General features: G+C 47.6%; 1 protein-coding gene across 3 annotated transcripts; it reads right to left on the reverse strand.

Annotated features, from left to right (window-relative positions):
* Positions 1-3,508: 3,508 nt before the first annotated feature.
* On the reverse strand, positions 3,509-9,300 carry LOC136535548 (BTB/POZ domain-containing protein NPY4-like). Of its 3 annotated transcripts, none has more exons than XM_066527834.1 (5): positions 9,068-9,300; positions 7,200-8,013; positions 6,102-6,171; positions 4,536-5,696; positions 3,509-4,264 (listed from the first exon to the last, which is right to left on the reverse strand). In XM_066527834.1, exons 2-5 carry the CDS (start codon positions 7,259-7,261, stop codon positions 3,755-3,757), a joined length of 1,803 nt encoding a protein of 600 aa, XP_066383931.1. In that variant the 5' UTR covers positions 7,262-8,013; positions 9,068-9,300; the 3' UTR covers positions 3,509-3,754. The 3 variants fall into 3 exon arrangements, with proteins under 3 accessions (XP_066383931.1, XP_066383932.1, XP_066383930.1); XM_066527835.1 differs by lacking the exon at positions 9,068-9,300 and adding an exon at positions 8,144-9,056; XM_066527833.1 differs by lacking the exon at positions 9,068-9,300 and having other exon boundaries at positions 7,200-9,056.
* Between the last annotated feature and the right edge of the window lie 7,883 nt (positions 9,301-17,183).

Consider the following 17,183-nt stretch of genomic DNA (forward strand, 5'->3'; position numbering starts at 1 on the left):
TTTTTTAGACTAGTCCTTATTTTATTTTGTAAGGGCCTCTAACCCTAGGTGCATCAATTATTAATTTCTCGAAACTCACTCTCATCAAAGGTAAATGCTTTCTCCCTGCCTCTTGAGTGCTGAGTGATCCATGCAAGGGGACTTGGATTGAGCCTGAAAAGTAGGTTTCTTTTATAAATTGGGATTAGTGCTTAATCAGTATGAGCCGATCTGGTATACAAATTTCATGGGTTGGTTTGTGGGGTTTGTTCACCAATTCCCTTAGGCCAGTCTCATTGGAGGGCTTCATGACGTTGTTTCTAAGGCTGTCATATCATATAGAATGAAATGAAACATGGATGAAACACCCAGTCTCAATGAAAAGTTTCATTCTATGTTGCCTAGAGAGTTTCATCCCCCATGAAGCCAATTTCTTCTCTATCTTCTTAAAAACGTTGCCACATCATCAAAAAATGCTTATGTAGCATCTTATTAAATGCAAATAAAACTATGATAAAACTCCCATTGAGACCGGTCTTATTGGCGTACTCCACTTGATTGCTATAACTTATCAAGTTAGTTTTCACTCGATTGCTATAATTTGTTAAGTTAGTTTTCACTCAATTGCTATAATTTGTTAAGTTAGTTTTCACTTTGCAGCTATTAGCATTGTCTTTGAGACGACAATGAATTAGGATTATGCACCATCATGATTAACTCATCGAAAAACGAGAAATCCATTTTGTTCTATATAGATAGTAATATTGATAGTTGACTCCTTAGCTTATTTAATATACTATAACTAGTAGGGGCATCACCACCTGATTTATTATATAAATAATGCGACATCTAACTTCATAGTGCCAAAGTTTTTATAGGCCAACTAATACCATTTGTAAAGAAGGGTGCAAATGTATAGTGGTATTTTCCTTTTCATCTTTGGGCAGAGACGGTAGCATGTTACGGTGTAGGTTGAATAACTTACCTTCTTAATTTATATATTCTCCTATATTTTAGGTGTCTGAATTTTAAGATGATTCCAAACAACACTTTTGACTACTAATTAGTACAATTAAATTATCACTTTTGTAATTTGTTATTTGTCTTTGTGTTATAACATATCAAATTTTTATCTGTCTGCCTATAGAAATAATTATAAATTGTTAAACTGTCTTTCTGCCAACACATATTAGATTTTATCAGGTTTGTGGTTTTGTCTAACGGTTTTTTTATTCTGAGAACAAAAAATTACAGATTGTGCCTACAGAAATTACAACGAACTAAAACTGCAACTCTAGTATAACATATATGCAATAACCGTCGCCTAAAAGAAAAAACTAAAATTCAGGCACCTGAAATTTAGCAAATCTCATATTAGGTGAAAAAATAAATTAAATTTAACTAATCCACTCCACACACTTGAATTGACGTAGATACAAGTGCATCCACGTAACCTTTTATCTTTTATGAAACGGCTAGTGGTTGAGATTACCGTGCCGTGAACAGTGCATCTACGCGGTAGCATGGCAGCTCAGCCAGCATCCGAAGCAAACCCCTCGTACAGAGATCTCATCAGCCCTGTCGACTGCCGTCTCCGGCACTGTCCGTTGGTCATCGAGTCCGAGACGCGGCAAACCCCTCGTACAGAGGTATTCGGCAAGTTGGTTTGGTCGTTTGGACGTGGATCAGCCATGGGCGGATTCAAGGGTATTCCATTGTATTCCTGGGAATACCCAACTATTTTGGGACATCTTAATGTATATATGAGTATATACTTATATGTATATATGTATAATACAACATTCTGTATAGCATTTCCACTCAATTTAGCCCAAAAAAGCAAAAAAAAAAATCAGCCTTTCAGTCTTACTTCCCAAATATTTTAAGCCTATGGATTCGATTTTTTTATGAGATGGAAGTGGAAATACCCAAGTTTCAAATCCTGGCTCCGCCACTGGGATCAGCACGCGCCATGCAGTGGCTCCAAGCCGTACCTCACCACAATGTGATGCGATGTGGTTATGTGAAGCTATACCATCATGGCTGTTTTTTTAACACGAGCCCCGCATCCCGATCAACTGGACGCGGAGACACGTCGCGTTGACTCGACAGGTAGGGGAGGACGGCAAGGTGCCCCAGGGTCTCGACAGCGATGAGACAATCCTCATGACCTTTCCTCCTGTCTGTCCCCGGAGGCCGGAGCATGGAGCCACGCCGTTCTCCGACGACAAAAGGCAGGTCCGCCGTGCCCACTTGGACACTTGGGTTTGGTTGGCCACTTCGCGTGTCTAGGCAGGGGTAACAGTAGCTCGCTAGGCTGTACCTGTACTACGCCTGGTCGCCTGCCCCCAGCTGCGCGAATCTTGCCGTGGCCCACGCCCCAGAGACCCGAGGCACCAATGTCTCCTCTGTTCGACTGCAGGCCCGTCTCTTGGACCAAGGGCGGAGGGCCGCTGTCAAAGCCGGCGACGAGAAGGGCGGCCTGTTTGACTCTGAACCCGTCCGTCCTGGCAAATGCCGCGTGCCTCAGCCACGTACGCCGCGTCGTGCTCGCGCATGCGCGAGCGAGTCGCCGTCCCTGCAACACAAGCGGCCGTTGCTTCTCGCAATTTTCCTGGTACGTGACGTGTTTGGATCAGACACGAGAACAAGGTTCTGGTTGGCGACCGGTGATTGAACATTGTCCAGTTGTCCTGCTGGTATCTTGTTCCGTGTAACTTCATGGTGCACACTGCAGGCTAGCTCTGTCTCGGAGTGGCAAATATTCTGTAAGGCCAAGTCCGAAGGGCTGTGTTTCCGTCGAAGCATTCAGATCCTCTGGTCTGAGCTTTGGTGCTGGCATGGCCAGGTAACCTGAGTGAGCTGGGCTGATATGAGCCGTTCAAATTAGCAGATGCCCAAGTGCCATTTCTGGTTACAAGCTTCCGGCACAAGTTTACCCTTTTGATGATCATATATATGGCAAGCATAGATGCACCACCTCGTTCATTTTGCATCTGTCCCGCTATAATATGCAGCAATGCTAGTGAGATGACCTGGGTACTTGCATTGGTGCCTGAGGCCCAGTTTAGTTCCAAAATTTTTGGCAAAATGGGCACCGTAGCATTTTCGTTGTTATTTGGCAAATAATGTTCAATCATAGTCTAATTAGGCTTAAAAGATTCGTCTCGTGGATTTCGTCTAAACTGTGTAATTAGTTTTATTTTTTATTTATATTTAATGCTTCAGGCATACGTCCAAAGATTCGATGTGACGGGAAATGTGAAAAATTTTGCAAAATTTTTGGGGAACTAAACTGGACCTGAATAAGATACCATTTTATGTGATTTCAGACACATAGCTCAGACGTCGATCTGATGGCTTTCCATGTACTAGTCGGCAAAGGTTACCCTTGCTCAGGATGAACATGTTCGGCTACAAGTCACTGTGATCAGATGATGAGTTCAAACGATCCAACAGATCTCACAGCAAACACCAAGAATTCACAGCTGCAGAACAGTTATGCTTCAACTCTAAGAAAGTACCAGGCTTCTTATAACACTACTCCGAGTTCAGACATAAACCCTCACAGCAGAGCCCAAGGTCTCATAGGTTTCATGGCGAGCCTACATGCTAACAACATCACCTAACAACGTACGTACCTGCCATTATACCATCCCTACAGACGTGTAAAAACATGGTCCTTGCTTCTATGCAACATTCATAACAAAGAACAGACGACTGCTAAAACCTAGTGCCTCCTCGAGCATTTTTCACTCAGCAAAGGGCTGCGCAGCTACGCAGCAGCTGACTTGGTGGTGCTCCTTGCTGGGGTCCTCTTGGGATGCTCCTGGCTCGGCAAGATGGCGCTGTCGGATGAATCCGAGCTGCTGCGCTCCCCAGTCTGCCCTTTGCTTGACATCATCTTCCCAAGCGCTTTCTTTGGCGCCGCGCCACCTTTCACCCTGCCGTTGGCACCCTTGTTGCTGGCTGTGTCACATTTGTCTAGCTTCGTGGTCTTGGACAGACTCAGGTCTTCCACGGCCATGACGCCGTCCCACTCGTCTTCTGTGTTTGTTGTGGCCCCTGACCTTGAGCTCTCGTAGGAGCCGATGCCAATGCTGTCAGCTCGGATGGTGGCTGCTGCAGAAGCCCTTGTCTGCTCGTGGTACAGCACCTGCACCACAATCCTCAGAGGCAGGCGCTCGTTCTGCACAGCATGAGCACATGCATCAGGCGACAACTTCTTGCAGTCCATGAGAGCACAAAGCCTCTTCTTATCGCTCTTGCCCAGGCCTGGGTGCTCCTGCATAAAATTTAAGAGAACAATGTCAAGTCACAGAGTCTTCTATAATCAAGAGAAATGGAATGTCTATCTTAATCCCCATGAAGTACTAATGACAGCAATGTATATGAAATAATTTCTTGAACTATGACGAAGAAATGCCACAATGGAAGATGCATCAGGAGTGTATATTGAAGTAACTAGGCATAAGAGAGTTTCACTCTGCATATGAAGTCTTGGAATGTAAATGAAATTTTAATAGGTAGTTGCAACTTGCATGTGGTAGAAATACCTTCAGATACATATCAATGGCGCGATACAGCCCATCATGAACCGGCCTTGAATTGGCCGAAACTGTCTCAGCTAGACTGAAGAACTTGTAGACCGGTATATTTGGGTCCTTTGCAACCTCTGCAAGATATCCATCAACAATTTTGGCCACTGTAATCATTGATGCACTAGGATGTGATACATGGTCATTCACGTCACCACCATTATGTCTCTGGGCATTCTTACTATCTTGTCTGACAAATTCTTCAACAATGCTAAGAATCAGGTCAATGTCGTAGACAGTAGTATCCCCATCCACTGTAGGGATCAGAAGATCTGACACTGATGCTTCTTCCAATTGCCGGGCAATGCGCTTCATAAGCTCTTTCCTGCACATCTCTCCGCACTTTAGCAGATTTGTTGCCTTCAGTAGCTTTAAGAGGAAGCTGCATGAAACTGAACATTTCTCAGATGGCAACAGGCATGTGATGGTAACTAGCATTGCCCGAACTTTTGCATCGCCATGGATCATTGATACCTTGCTAAGTGATGGAAGCTTCTTGTAAGTGTAGGCTTTAATTGCCTCACCAATCACATCCTTGGGCACCATACCCTTGGTTTTGATTGCTGTTATGACTTGCTTGTAGGCATCAATGTCGAGATCTGTCAGATCTTCAACCCACCAATCCTTTGGAACAAACTGCTGCTGCTTGACTCCATTCCATGGCGAATCATGGCCATTCTCAGTTGGGAGCTTCTTACGATTGTATGTGTATGACCATTCAACTTTTGAAACATCAATAGAGGCTTTTGAAGCAACAGACTCAATGCAGTGGCTAACCAGCTTAAGATCCTCTGCCCAAGGTAAATGAGCCTTTGTTGTACCAAGAACAATAATAGAGTCTTTCCAGCTCCGAAATATGCTTGAGCTGAGGAAGATATCAATCTTGTAGATCAGATTGCCCTTGTCAACAGTCTCATTCATCTCCAAGTACTCTGCAGCACAGCGGGCTGCAATCACATTGTAGGCATTGAGTGTGACAATCATGCCATAGCAAAACTTGGCACAGATTTCAAAAGCCATAGCACCACCAGGAATATCATGGATGTGGATCTCAATATTTTCATCACCAGTAGTTGGAATCAACTTCTGAAAGTGAGCACACTTGGATAGGAGTGGAAACTGCATGATTTGTAAATGCAAATCAGAATAACAGTGATAAATATGCACACTCAAATGATTGTGCTATGCATAATGAGAACCAAGAAACTAATTAAGTCGCTGGGATGTAAAATCTGAGAAAACAACAATCAAATGACATATATGACAAAAATAAGTTAATCAAGTGTCAACAAGAATCTTCAGCATGGAGACAACTTTGGTAAGAAAATGTAAATCAAAGGTGCTCATAGGGGTAGGGTGTGCGTGCGTGCGTTCATAGGGGTGAGTGTGCGCTTGTGTATGTGAGCATCTGCGTCTGTAACTAGGTCTCGCAAAAAAAAAAATGATCTCCGACAGCACATGTAGTTTGTACTATAATCTCACAAAGCAGCAGTGTCATATGAATGAAAATAACATGTCACTTACCTTGTGAAGGTAAAACTTTGTAGTTCCTATACGAACAGTGATGTCGCTCACCAATTCAGATGCTGCAATACTGCAAGGATAAACAGTTCTCATTAGTAGAGGAGTGGGAAAAAACAGGAATATAAAAGAAACTTAATGCTTACAAATTGAAATACAGACTCTGGATTAGTATTCAAATCTGATTTTCTTGAAAACCTATGAGCATTAGGATGGCTTACATTGTACACCACGAGAGACATGGTTAAATTGATAAAATAAAATGTGGTGCATACAGTAGTACAACAGATTACTATACGAAAATCAACCATTAATATTCTATACACAATTCCAGGGGAAAAAGGAGGGTATGACATTGCATTCGTGTAAAAGTATTTTGTCAGTATATGATGCTAAGCATATCCGGCTTTCTAAACTGAGGATGCTATTTTATACTCCTTCTAAACTGAAAAAGCAGTATCCAACAAAGCATTTGTCAAAACAATGAATAAAGAAAGAATGCTAAAGCAAACGAACCTTTTCTACAAGAATAGGCCAATATATGGACGAAGTTGACACGAAACTCTAAATGAAGCATCCTAAAATCAGTTCCGCGCTTTGAGGTCCTCTTATATTTGTTCCTTTCTGTAGTCATGACTAGTTTTTTCCCCGAAAGTATGGTTTTCTTTGGTATCATGCAGCTGTATCTTAATATGAACCTAGAAAAGCGTAAAAATTCCTCTGTAACCAAAGGAAACCATATTGGACATGCATCATGCAAGTCTGTATAGGAATATCTGAGTGGATTCAACAAGAACGCATAGATGATAGCATGAACACTCAAGGGGCCTATAAACTAAGGAAATATAACATTCTATGGGTTCTAAAAGCTCAATGACAATATTATAACTGTATTGGATTTCATGGTGAACAATACTTAATACTTTCAGAGAATAAACTTAAGCATAAACCTACAGTGCCAGCTACAAAAAAAAAAACAACTCAGACCATTTATAATTGAAATAGATAAAAAAAATCAGTCTGATTCTAAGAACGACATGCGGATTGAAAGGCAGCATTAAAGAAACAAGGTAAAAGAAAGCAAAAGAAGCGATTGATCACCTGACTTCATTCCCATCGTCCTGAAAGGTATCCGGATTCGATCCAAGCTTCATGAACTTCATCTTGAACACGAAAGAAGAGCCGTCCAGCTAGCTTCCCGCTCCTCTAGACCAATGCTCAGCTCACACAGAGACCAGACCACTATCACCACCACCACTACTTGTAAGAAGCAAGAACTGCGCAGCACAGCACCGCTATCCCATACTTGTCCGCAGCAGCAACGCCAAACGGCTCAGAGCGGCGGCAGAGAAGCAGAGTACAAGAACAAGTCGCTGCTGCTGCTCCGAGAAGACCGAATATTGCAACGTGCCGGAGCCGGCCAGGAGATCGCTCGTTCAACGAAAACAAACAAATAATGGGATCGGTTCCGATGCAGCTCCTGCTTGAAGCACACTCCAGCCCTGAGCCCCCAACCTACTTATTATGCGGCCGGGTGCTGCTGCTATCGTAGGCAGTGAGGCCAGAAGCAGGGGAGGAGCACAGGTACCTCAGGAGAAGTAAACAATACGGAGTGGGAGAGGGGCCGGGGCAGTGAACCAGAGGAGGGGCACCCACAAAGCACAAAGCTGACACACCCCCACCAACCCCCGCTCACTTGTTAATTGCTTGTCCTTCTTGATCTGGGAAAAGATTAGTATAATTCCCTTGCACCCTTGGCCAGTTTTCTTCACTCCGGCCACCTTCTCGTCTAAAAAATACCAAGATTCAGAGGGGATCTTGTGTCCAATGCATTACCATATTAAACAACTAGTCCACATTCCTCGCCACACCATTCCCCGAGTATGATCTCTCCGTCTCTCTCTCGCAACGATCTCTGCGGCAACAACGGCAAAAACAAACGTTAGTGGCGCTCTGAGCAAGTTGAGGCGGGCAGGAGACACCGAGCATCTATTTTAAATGCAATACGGGGGAGGCAACGGAGAGACCAAGAACCACTTGCTCACTCTGGTTCTGCGCTTGTGCGGGAGAAAGAATCTTATCACCAGCAGCAGTTTTGTGCCGAGATCGATCAGAATGACGAGGGGAAGAGATACGCACGCTACACTAATACGTGGGGAGGGGAGAGGCCAGCAGCAGAGGCGGGGAAATATATAATAAAAAGAATCAGGAACAATCAACGGGCAATGCAGGGCAGGCACTACACAATGTGAGAGCCATGAGGGCATGTGGGCGGCATCGCATCAAGGGTTTATAGCAAACCAGACCAGAGGGAAGGCAACAAAAGAGGCTACTCAACACGGCACGCAAGAACAAAGGCAAAGTGAAGGGCCGCATCAGGCATGACCCGAGAAAGAGGAACAGTGTGAGACCCACCCGGAGAAAAAGAGTCCACCCGTTCCCGAGCAATGGAGCCACCCCTGGTCTGGGTGCCGTGGTCCGCCCCACCCCTAGCCCCAAGAACGTACAGTAGTACCCGGTACCCCGCCCGCCCGGGGAAGACGAGCTTGCGAGTGCGCCCCAGATGCGGCCACGCAAGTGTGTGCATGCGCCGGTCGCGTGCACATGCGGCTGTCCCTCTGCTGGCTCTGCTCGCGCTCGCGCTCGTGTTGGGAACACTGGGCAAAAAAGATGGTGGCTTGGTTGGCGAGGGACGGCAATGAGCTACCACTAGCAGACCTCCACCTCAGTGGGCTTGCAGGTGTCCTTCTCTCCTCCCGTCTCCCCCTCTCCAATGGCAGCGCTGCTGGACTCAGGAGGCGGCCCCCAGCCTCTCGAGCACCCACGCCGGCCACCCTCTCTCGCTCTCTAGTCTCTCTCCCTATCTATCCGAAGCGGGCCAGCCAGTGAAGTGATGCAACATCTCAACAGCGAAAGAGAAAGTGGAGGAAGATCGGGGAAGAAAGAAAAGAGCAAGAGAAGAGCCTCACCGCGGCGCAAGAAGAACAAGGTAGCAAGCCAAGCAAGCAGCGAAGTCTTTGATGGAAGTGGAAAGCTTTCCTGCTCGCCTTTGCCCCCGCTGCCTTTGGTGGTTTGTTTGCTCTCGTTTTTCCGTTGGGCGGCACCCCGCTTTGAAGAGGGAATTAGAAAGCACGCACCCTGCCCTGCGGCCTGCGCCACCGCCACAGCTAGCTTCCAGCTGCAGGGTGGGCAGTGACTCTCGTGCCTTTTCCTTCTCCCCACTGCTTTTTTCTCTCTTCTGCGTGCGATAGTACGTTTGTATGCTACAGTGTGGGTCTCCGTCTTTCCAGCTGCACCTGCACGCAACAGGACATGGAATGGAATTCGCAGCGCAGAGGAGCAGCCGTACACTCGTCTCCTTTGCCTGTCTGCTCCACTAGATTACTAGACCTAGACTGATCAGTTTAAACCCAGGGCCGGGCCGGATCTGGGTCTTCAAACCATGGGACTGGAACCGGCCCTAACGTTGCTAGGCTGCCCGACGATGAAAAATGGGAATATATGCCCGGTTCGTGTCGCTGAAATTTACCTTATGCGAGTGCTTATACTGATTTGTTGTGAGAGAAAAAATATTGTTCGTTCACTGAAAAGTACTGTTGAATTTGACTTAGGATGATTTCTAGTCATTCCTCCATTTAATATATTTTTTTGGATAAAATAAAATGATGAAAATTTGAGCATCCACCCACGTTAAGTCGAGGTATCCAAAGCCAGCAGCTAAGCTATGTTCCGTCCATACAAAATAGTACTTTATTGACTACTGGTATTGAGAGACAAAGCAAAGTTGCACAACCAATGCAAAGGATATTCCCTCCAAAGAAGAAAGAGCTAGTAGGCGATGCAAAGGGTACGGTACGGGCATGGAACAAGATCGGAAAAGGTGGGTGTGTCGCTGAAAATAAGTTCAGGCTAATAAAGCTACTGCCTTTCCAGTTAAGCAGGCCACGGACGACATAAAACCAGGCACGTCAAGACCTTAATCATCTCCGATCAAGAACGAGAAAAAATAACAGAAATGCTTTAGCACAAAAAAATATCCCTCTCCCTCTCTCTTTCTCACCAGTGACCACCGGCGATGGCGACCGGCGAGCTCGCCCCAGAGCCCACGCCCGGCGCGCCTCAGCGGCGGTGGCGGCGGATCTGTGATTTGTCCTTTTATAGGGAAAAAATTATAATCTGTGATCTGGAGGCTGGAGGCTAAAGGTAAAAGAAGGATATAGGTGGTTGGATCTTAATCCTATTATGTAAAAAAAATTATGTATTAAAACTGTATAAAACAAATGGTTACCTAGACGGACTTCAAAAATAAACACCGTCATGCATGCCTCTGATAAAGCTACCACGCCCTGTACTGCTACCGTTTCTTTAAGGCGAGGCCGAGCCGAGAGATCTCTTTTGCGCACGCTCGCGGCGACACGAAAGGCGCCTAGCACTAGCAGCAGCTTGGCCGGCCCGGCGCTTTGGAGCATGGCATGGCCCCGATGACGCGTGTGCCGCGCCGCGCGTGACAGCAGGCAGACGTCGCAAAGCGAGAGGCGCGGCTAGCATCTTGCGTCGTTGGTCCAGCCTCGGCGTCGGCCCGGGTCGGTGGGCGGCTCGTCGGGTGTCGTGGGGGTTCCACTTTGACGGCATGCATGAGCGTGGCATGGGCGTGAGCCGTGCGTGCGTAGTAGTGGTTTGCTATAATGCGCCTAGTGTGTTTCCATTTGCAGACGGCTTTCCGGTGGATTGGCTGCCTGCATCTGCACTGCATGCGCCAACGGGAAACGGCAGGCTCTGCGAGCGCGGCCTCACCTGTGTCGCGGATCACTGAGGCCTCGGGGGCCCGTCTCCGTCTACCTCCATCTCCATCTAGGCTGGACCTGGACCCGACCGAGCACACGCATCGTTGGCTGGCTGCCATTTCACTGTTTTAGATTAGTCTTGACGTTGAAGATGACCCTAAGCCAACACACCAGTAGAGCCTTGAACGTCCAAAGAGATTGTACATAACCTGCAACGCAGCAAGAACGCGGTGTAATCGATCAAACCAATCTAGAGACCGATGAGACCGATATAGAGTCTGTTCTCGGACGAAAAAGCTCACAAACTTCTCCCGGGAAGACCCGTCGGGAAGGAGCACGTGAAGGATCTCCTAGGATCAACAAGGCTGCCTAGGATGCCGCTGAATCTCGCCGGGAAACTGAACGAACATCAACAGGGGTTGAGAGAGAAATAAATGGGTAAAAGGAGTTGATAGATTGGTTCGTATGACCATTGGATAGATGGGAATTCAATCGGCCATGATCTTCTCATATATAGAGAGTGGGTGGTCTTATTCCGATAGAAAACCTCTCTAAGATTTATTTTTCAAGTTTTCCATGAGTTCGGAATAAGTTCGGATTGAAATCCAAAAGGCCAAATCCGAACATAATTTTTATTAGATCTACCGGAAGTTCTGACCTCCACCGGAACTTCCGGGAGTCGGAACTTCTGATCTTTGTCGGAACTCTCAACGTGGGGATAACTTCGGGCACCCGAACATGTTTTTTCAGGCTTCCTAGAAGTTCTAATATTTGTCGGAACTTCTTACTTAGGTCGGAACTTCCGACACCAGAGCATCTTTTCGGGGGCATAACTTCTTCATCCAGACTTCAAATTGGATGTTCCGTATATGTTTTTTTTACCATCTCAACGAGAGGAACGCAACGGTGAAATCCGTTTCACATTTTGACAACTTTACAAAATGGATAATTTTGGTTGTTAAAGGGACGTAGCATTTTTTACGCAATTAGGGATGTAGCATTAGGAAGCACGCAGTATAGCATTGGCTACTGTGCATACAAAGCCGATGATGGGCGTGCGTAGCGTAGTAGCCGGTAGCCGTAGGGTAGAACGAAGTAAACGGCCTATTCTCCTTGTCTGGCCTCAACTTGTTTCAGCTTATTTTAGTTTATTATCTCTCACACAAAATCAGCCGTCCACGTCTTTCAAAGACTATACCCGTAGTACAGTAGGGCTGGGAGGACAGTTTCCAACAGGCAATGCAAACAATGAAACAAGACGTCAGTGTCGCATGCAACTATGCGAGCATAGGAGGCGAGGCGAGCACGTAGCCGTGTAGCTGCTGTGTCCACTCGCCTGCACTGCGTGGTCTAAGCTCATGATGACAGCCCCCGGCCCAGCAGTATGGACCCGTTTCCTAGCCGTAGACGGAGGTAGCCCGAGGCGAGGGGGCTCGATCGGTTCTTTTGAGGTGAGGGGGAGGGACTGCCGGACGTCTGGAGCCTGGAGGTGAGGGAGAGAGAGGGACGAGGGAGGCGTGCCGTGCTCGCTCTGCCCTCGACAGCCTATCATGATGTTGCGCTTCACGAAGCAGCCGCGGCTCTGCTCCTGCTGCAGCCTCCGCCTCCGTCCCCCCTTTTCCCCCCTTTTCCCGTACGTAGGCGAACTCGAGAGCGGCAGCTGCACACCGCACTACTGTATGCCCCCATCCGCCCCGTGTACTTTCCCTCCTTTTCCTCTCTCTCTCTCCCGTCGCGCTCGCCGTTTCTTGCATCGCTCCTCGGTTCGGCACTTCGGCTGGTTTGTTTCTCTCTCTATCCACTCGCACACAGCCAGAGACGGCCGTGCATGGTGCGTCGCACTAGCACAGTGCAAAAGCCGCCCGTCCACCGCCGGGGTGTGACGCCCAGCCCAAGGGCGAGGCCCCTAGTAGATTAAGCCCCGTTTTCCCCTGTTGTTTTGTCGCTCGGTTACTGGATGACAGATCATCAGCTCCTAACGTGTCGCCACCCCGCGACGCCAATTATGGCCACCACACGTTCTGCATGCGTGTGGCTACGACGGGATCTGAATCTCCTTTTGCTTTTAGCGCGCGGTTTGGCATCGTTCATTCACCCATTCAACGTGTGTTAGCTGTTAAGTACAACCGCATCCGCATGCTTACTGTTGGGGATATTTGGACGGAAAAACACTGCTCTTTGGGTCTAATATAATATACGGTACTTTGCGTCCAAACAGGTTTTACTTGGTGCCAATATATTGTTTGTGATTTGGTTGTAATCTCTACCGTCAGAACACATTTTTTTTTGTTAGATCACCGCAATCAAAAGGCATCAAATATAAGCCACGATCGTTTGCAGCCTGTTCGTTTGGTCGTATTTGGCTTAGAAGCCATGGCTTATTCGTCAACGAACAATATTTTTCTCTCACACTAAACCAGCCAACAGTATTTTCAGCCATAGCTTATAAGCCAAACAAGGCCAAACGAACAGGGCGAGTGTCGACGAAATATGATCAGCAGTCTACCTAGGGGTATGCCCAAGGTAGTAGATTATTGGCAGACAGATGCGCAAGCTACAAACAAGATGGTGACACAAGACAGACACGAGGTTTTATCCAGGTTCGGCCATCGTGAAGGCGTAATACCTACGTCCTGCGTCTGATTGTATTGCTGTATGTCAACGAGAGATGTTTTTTTTGAGAGGGGTCCTCTGCCCGCCTTATATAGTCTGGGGGCAGGGTTACAGATCTGGAAACTAATCCTAACCAGTTACGATTACCATAAGTGGCCGGATAAGGATTCATATTCTAACCGACCAGAATCTTGCTTGATCTCCAAGTTTGTCTTGATTTCTTACGTGGGACTCCGAGCAAATTGGCCAGGCCACGCGTCGTCTTCTAGTGGGCCAGACCCTCTGGTCCGGGCCAGCCCAAGCCTAGCCGTAAGGGTATAGGGGTTAATACCCCCACAACTAGTCCCCGAGCACCATGTATTATGTTGCGACACGCCGTTCGATCTTCTTCGGCTAATGCGATCTGTCTTCATGTCATCTCCAACTGGTTGAAACATTGACCAAGCAAATGTGCCAGTATTCTTGTCAGCACAGAGAGCAGTAGACCACGATTATATCCAAAGATTTCGGTTGTCCGAAGAATGCATGGTGCTCTAAAGAAAAAAGAAAAAGATTTCTTTCCTGATCAAGTGTGCCCACTTGTATTTCTGAAAAGAAATATAAGTGACCCTTGTACAATAGTAGTTATGGCCAACAGTCAGAGCGTAGGGGTCGATAAAATAAGCACATTCACCACAAGGTGAAGTGTGCCCATTGAGTCCCCGAGCCTAGTAGTAGGTGACGCAAGCACATGGTGCCAGGGTCTAAAAAGAATTCCCAATTAAATTAAGAATCCAATCGTCATACAAACGATACGAGATGCACCGGCAGGTGCATCGTACCGATGTAGTCCCCGAGCTTGCTGAAAGGTGAGGTATCAGCCTTGTAGCAAGGTCTAAGTGAGAAAAAATAAATGCCTCTCAACTGTATGTGAGTACAAATCATATATAGCAGAGGAGAGCGGTCTCCGAGCAATGGTCGGAGAGTGGTCGGGGCAGTCCCCGAGCACGAGAGTGGTCGGAATGGTCCCCGAGCACTATGGTGGTCTGGACAGTTCCCAAACACGATGGTGGTCTGGACAGTCCCCGAGCACAAGGATAGTCGCAATAGTCCCCGAGCACGAGGGTGATCGGGATAATCCCCAAGTACAAAAAGTGTGGTAAAAACCATATGCCACTTGTACTATTATTTTATGTATTTATTTATTTACTTATTCTGTCAAGTCCAATCTGACATGTCTAGTAAAAAAAGTAGACGGGTATAGCACATCATACTGCCTTTTTATCTTATCAAGCAAACAGTTGCATGGAACCTGTCAGTAGGTGCGTTAGCGTGGGCCCTTCCACACTGGCAACAAAGAGGCGCATATACTGGCGTAGATCTCGAGGCTAAGTAATGCTGCAAACGTGAAAGCAACCGTCTGCGGCGCGTGCGCACGTCCCCCAATAATCTCTGGCAGACAAAACAGCATAACTCTTGGGTTAAATACGGTATATGATAGGTCAGTTACTATTTACTGAACCCCATTGCCATTCGCAACCACAGCTTTCTTCTTCCTCTTGCCAACCCTAATACATCTGAAATCGCCACCAATCAATCCGTCGCCATTTCCCCGTTCACCAGCAAGGCCAAAGTGATGCGCAGAAGAAAGCAGGGGTCATAGCGAAGGAATGGTGGAAATCGAAAAGCAACGAGCAGACCATTAAAGACCTCGTCACCATGGGGGTACTCCACAACAAGGAGCTCGCAAGATGGCGTGCACCGGAAGGTGAGGGGTACCCCGATCCACAACTAGGTGAGATCGTGGTGTTCGAGAATTTCTTTAAATGGGGATTTGGGGTTCCGGTACATCCGTTTCTTTAGGAGCTCTGTCTTTACTGTGAGATTAGGATTTGCATTCTGCATCCTAACTCGGTCCTCCTTGTCGCCACTTTTATACATCTCTACGAAGCATATGGCGGCTTCCAGCCCCATTTTGATTTTTTCCGCCATCTTTTCTGTCTGCGGAAGAAAGGAAGCGGTGGTTCAAAGATAGCTGGGGGTGTGTACCTCAACCTCCATGACGGCATGAAAGCCCAGTACCTCCACTGCCCATGGAACACGTCGCTCAATGACTGGTACAAGAAATAGTTCTACATCCGCGAAGAGCCGAACATGATCACGCTGTGCGACATGGGCTACATTCTAGAGAAGAAAACAAGCTGGTCGGAGAAGCCTGAGCATCTAGAACAGATTCCAGAAATATTCGGAATGATCCCGTGGAAAAAACTGGATGGTCCAAGCGTGGTCGGGAGCTTCATCAGCCGATGGATCCAGCCCTGCCAGAGGAGGGTACATCCTGGCTATGAGTATCAAGGGAGCACGGTCTCGACGAGGACGAGGCAGGGGCGCTTGACAAAATCAAAGTCAAAGCCAGAATTGGTGAGCTATTTAACTTAGCTGATCCAAATTATGCTAGATTGAGCGACATCGAGCATGCTTTCAAGCTTGCCCTACCTCCCCCAAAGGTAACTCGTCTTGCCGCGTACCTGTAGTCTTATATTGTGGTAGGGTAAGTGGAAACTTACTTTGTTCACTCTCCTTTTTTTACCTAGTTTAATGGTCGTGATAGAGCGATAGTGTTTGTGTCGCCACCCCCTGGAGTAGATTGGCCACAAGGAGCTGATCCCATAGCCTAGACCAGTGTTGAGATCGAGGACGAGGACGTCGACTGGGCGGTGCTCGAAGTTGGAGAGGAGGCAGCGGGCAAAGCTGCTGGTAAGCGGCCGGCTGCCCCTAAATAGTCGAAGAAGAGATCAGTAACCACCCTGCTCACCGGGGGAGCGCTAAATATCAATGAGCTCGAGGGGGCCCGGAGGAGAACTCGGCCAGCAAGCGTCGACAGGCGATTTTTGCTTGGTCGGACGATGATGCAGAGGAGGGAGAGGATGCAGACACCTTTCGACTTGTCCCTCGAAAAAGGAGGAAGCAACTAGAGTCGATGGAGCAAGGTGTCTCCTCCAGGCCTATGGGACCCACATCGCCGACGGCGGTGATGGATGTAGCCGGGTCGACCTCGGGAGTACCTGGGCAAGGAACGCGACCGGCAATGGGAGCGACAACTCGACCGAGCACACCACTGACCACTGAGCACGAAGGACAAGCGGCGGAGGGGTTGAGCACCAAGGCCCAGCGACAGTGCTGGATGTAGAGGGAGACCAGGAGTCACCCGCACAGCACATGGAGCAAGTACGGCCAAAGAGACGCGCCTTCTCTACATCATTCCGCGCTTCCAACATGTAAGTATTTGTAACCTTATTATAAGTTAGCAATTTGCATTTAATATGATTGCTTTCTGAACTTATCTCGGATGTACTAGCTCGGCGTCTACAGAAAATCCAGACCAGCTAGCCAGAAGTGGCGTGGCGCCACCAATAAGTATGAAGTAGACTACCCAGTAGCCGACCACCGAGGAAGCCATAGTAGAAGATCCGTCGGGGCCCCAGCAAGCGAGCAATCAGACAACAGTCCTCGAGCAGGTGGTCGAGGGAACAGCTGAGCCGGGCACGAGTGCTCCGAGCGCTAAACCTGCTAAGGGCAACACCATAGTGTCGAGGGTAACAAAGTAGACCAAGGAGCAGCGACTGGAGGTGAGAGAACAGACCATATGAGGTGGAGGAGGTCCTAGGCCATCCGTAAGATAAGCGACAACATGTTTATGTGTCGCGTT

This window comes from Miscanthus floridulus, chromosome 2 (assembly GCF_019320115.1).
Source record: "Miscanthus floridulus cultivar M001 chromosome 2, ASM1932011v1, whole genome shotgun sequence".
In the NCBI taxonomy this organism is placed as follows: domain Eukaryota; kingdom Viridiplantae; phylum Streptophyta; class Magnoliopsida; order Poales; family Poaceae; genus Miscanthus; species Miscanthus floridulus.

What these genes read in the sequence shown, in the direction of transcription:
- LOC136535548 (XM_066527834.1), bottom strand. Translation starts at nt 7,261, where the DNA reads ATGAAGTTCATGAAGCTTGGATCGAATCCGGATACCTTTCAGGACGAT. An exon ending in GACGATGGGAATGAAGTCAG is followed by an intron (nt 6,172 to 7,199) that starts GTGATCAATCGC and finishes TTATCCTTGCAG; the next exon opens with TATTGCAGCATCTGAATTGG. An exon ending in CAAAGTTTTACCTTCACAAG is followed by an intron (nt 5,697 to 6,101) that starts GTAAGTGACATG and finishes CAAATCATGCAG; the next exon opens with TTTCCACTCCTATCCAAGTG.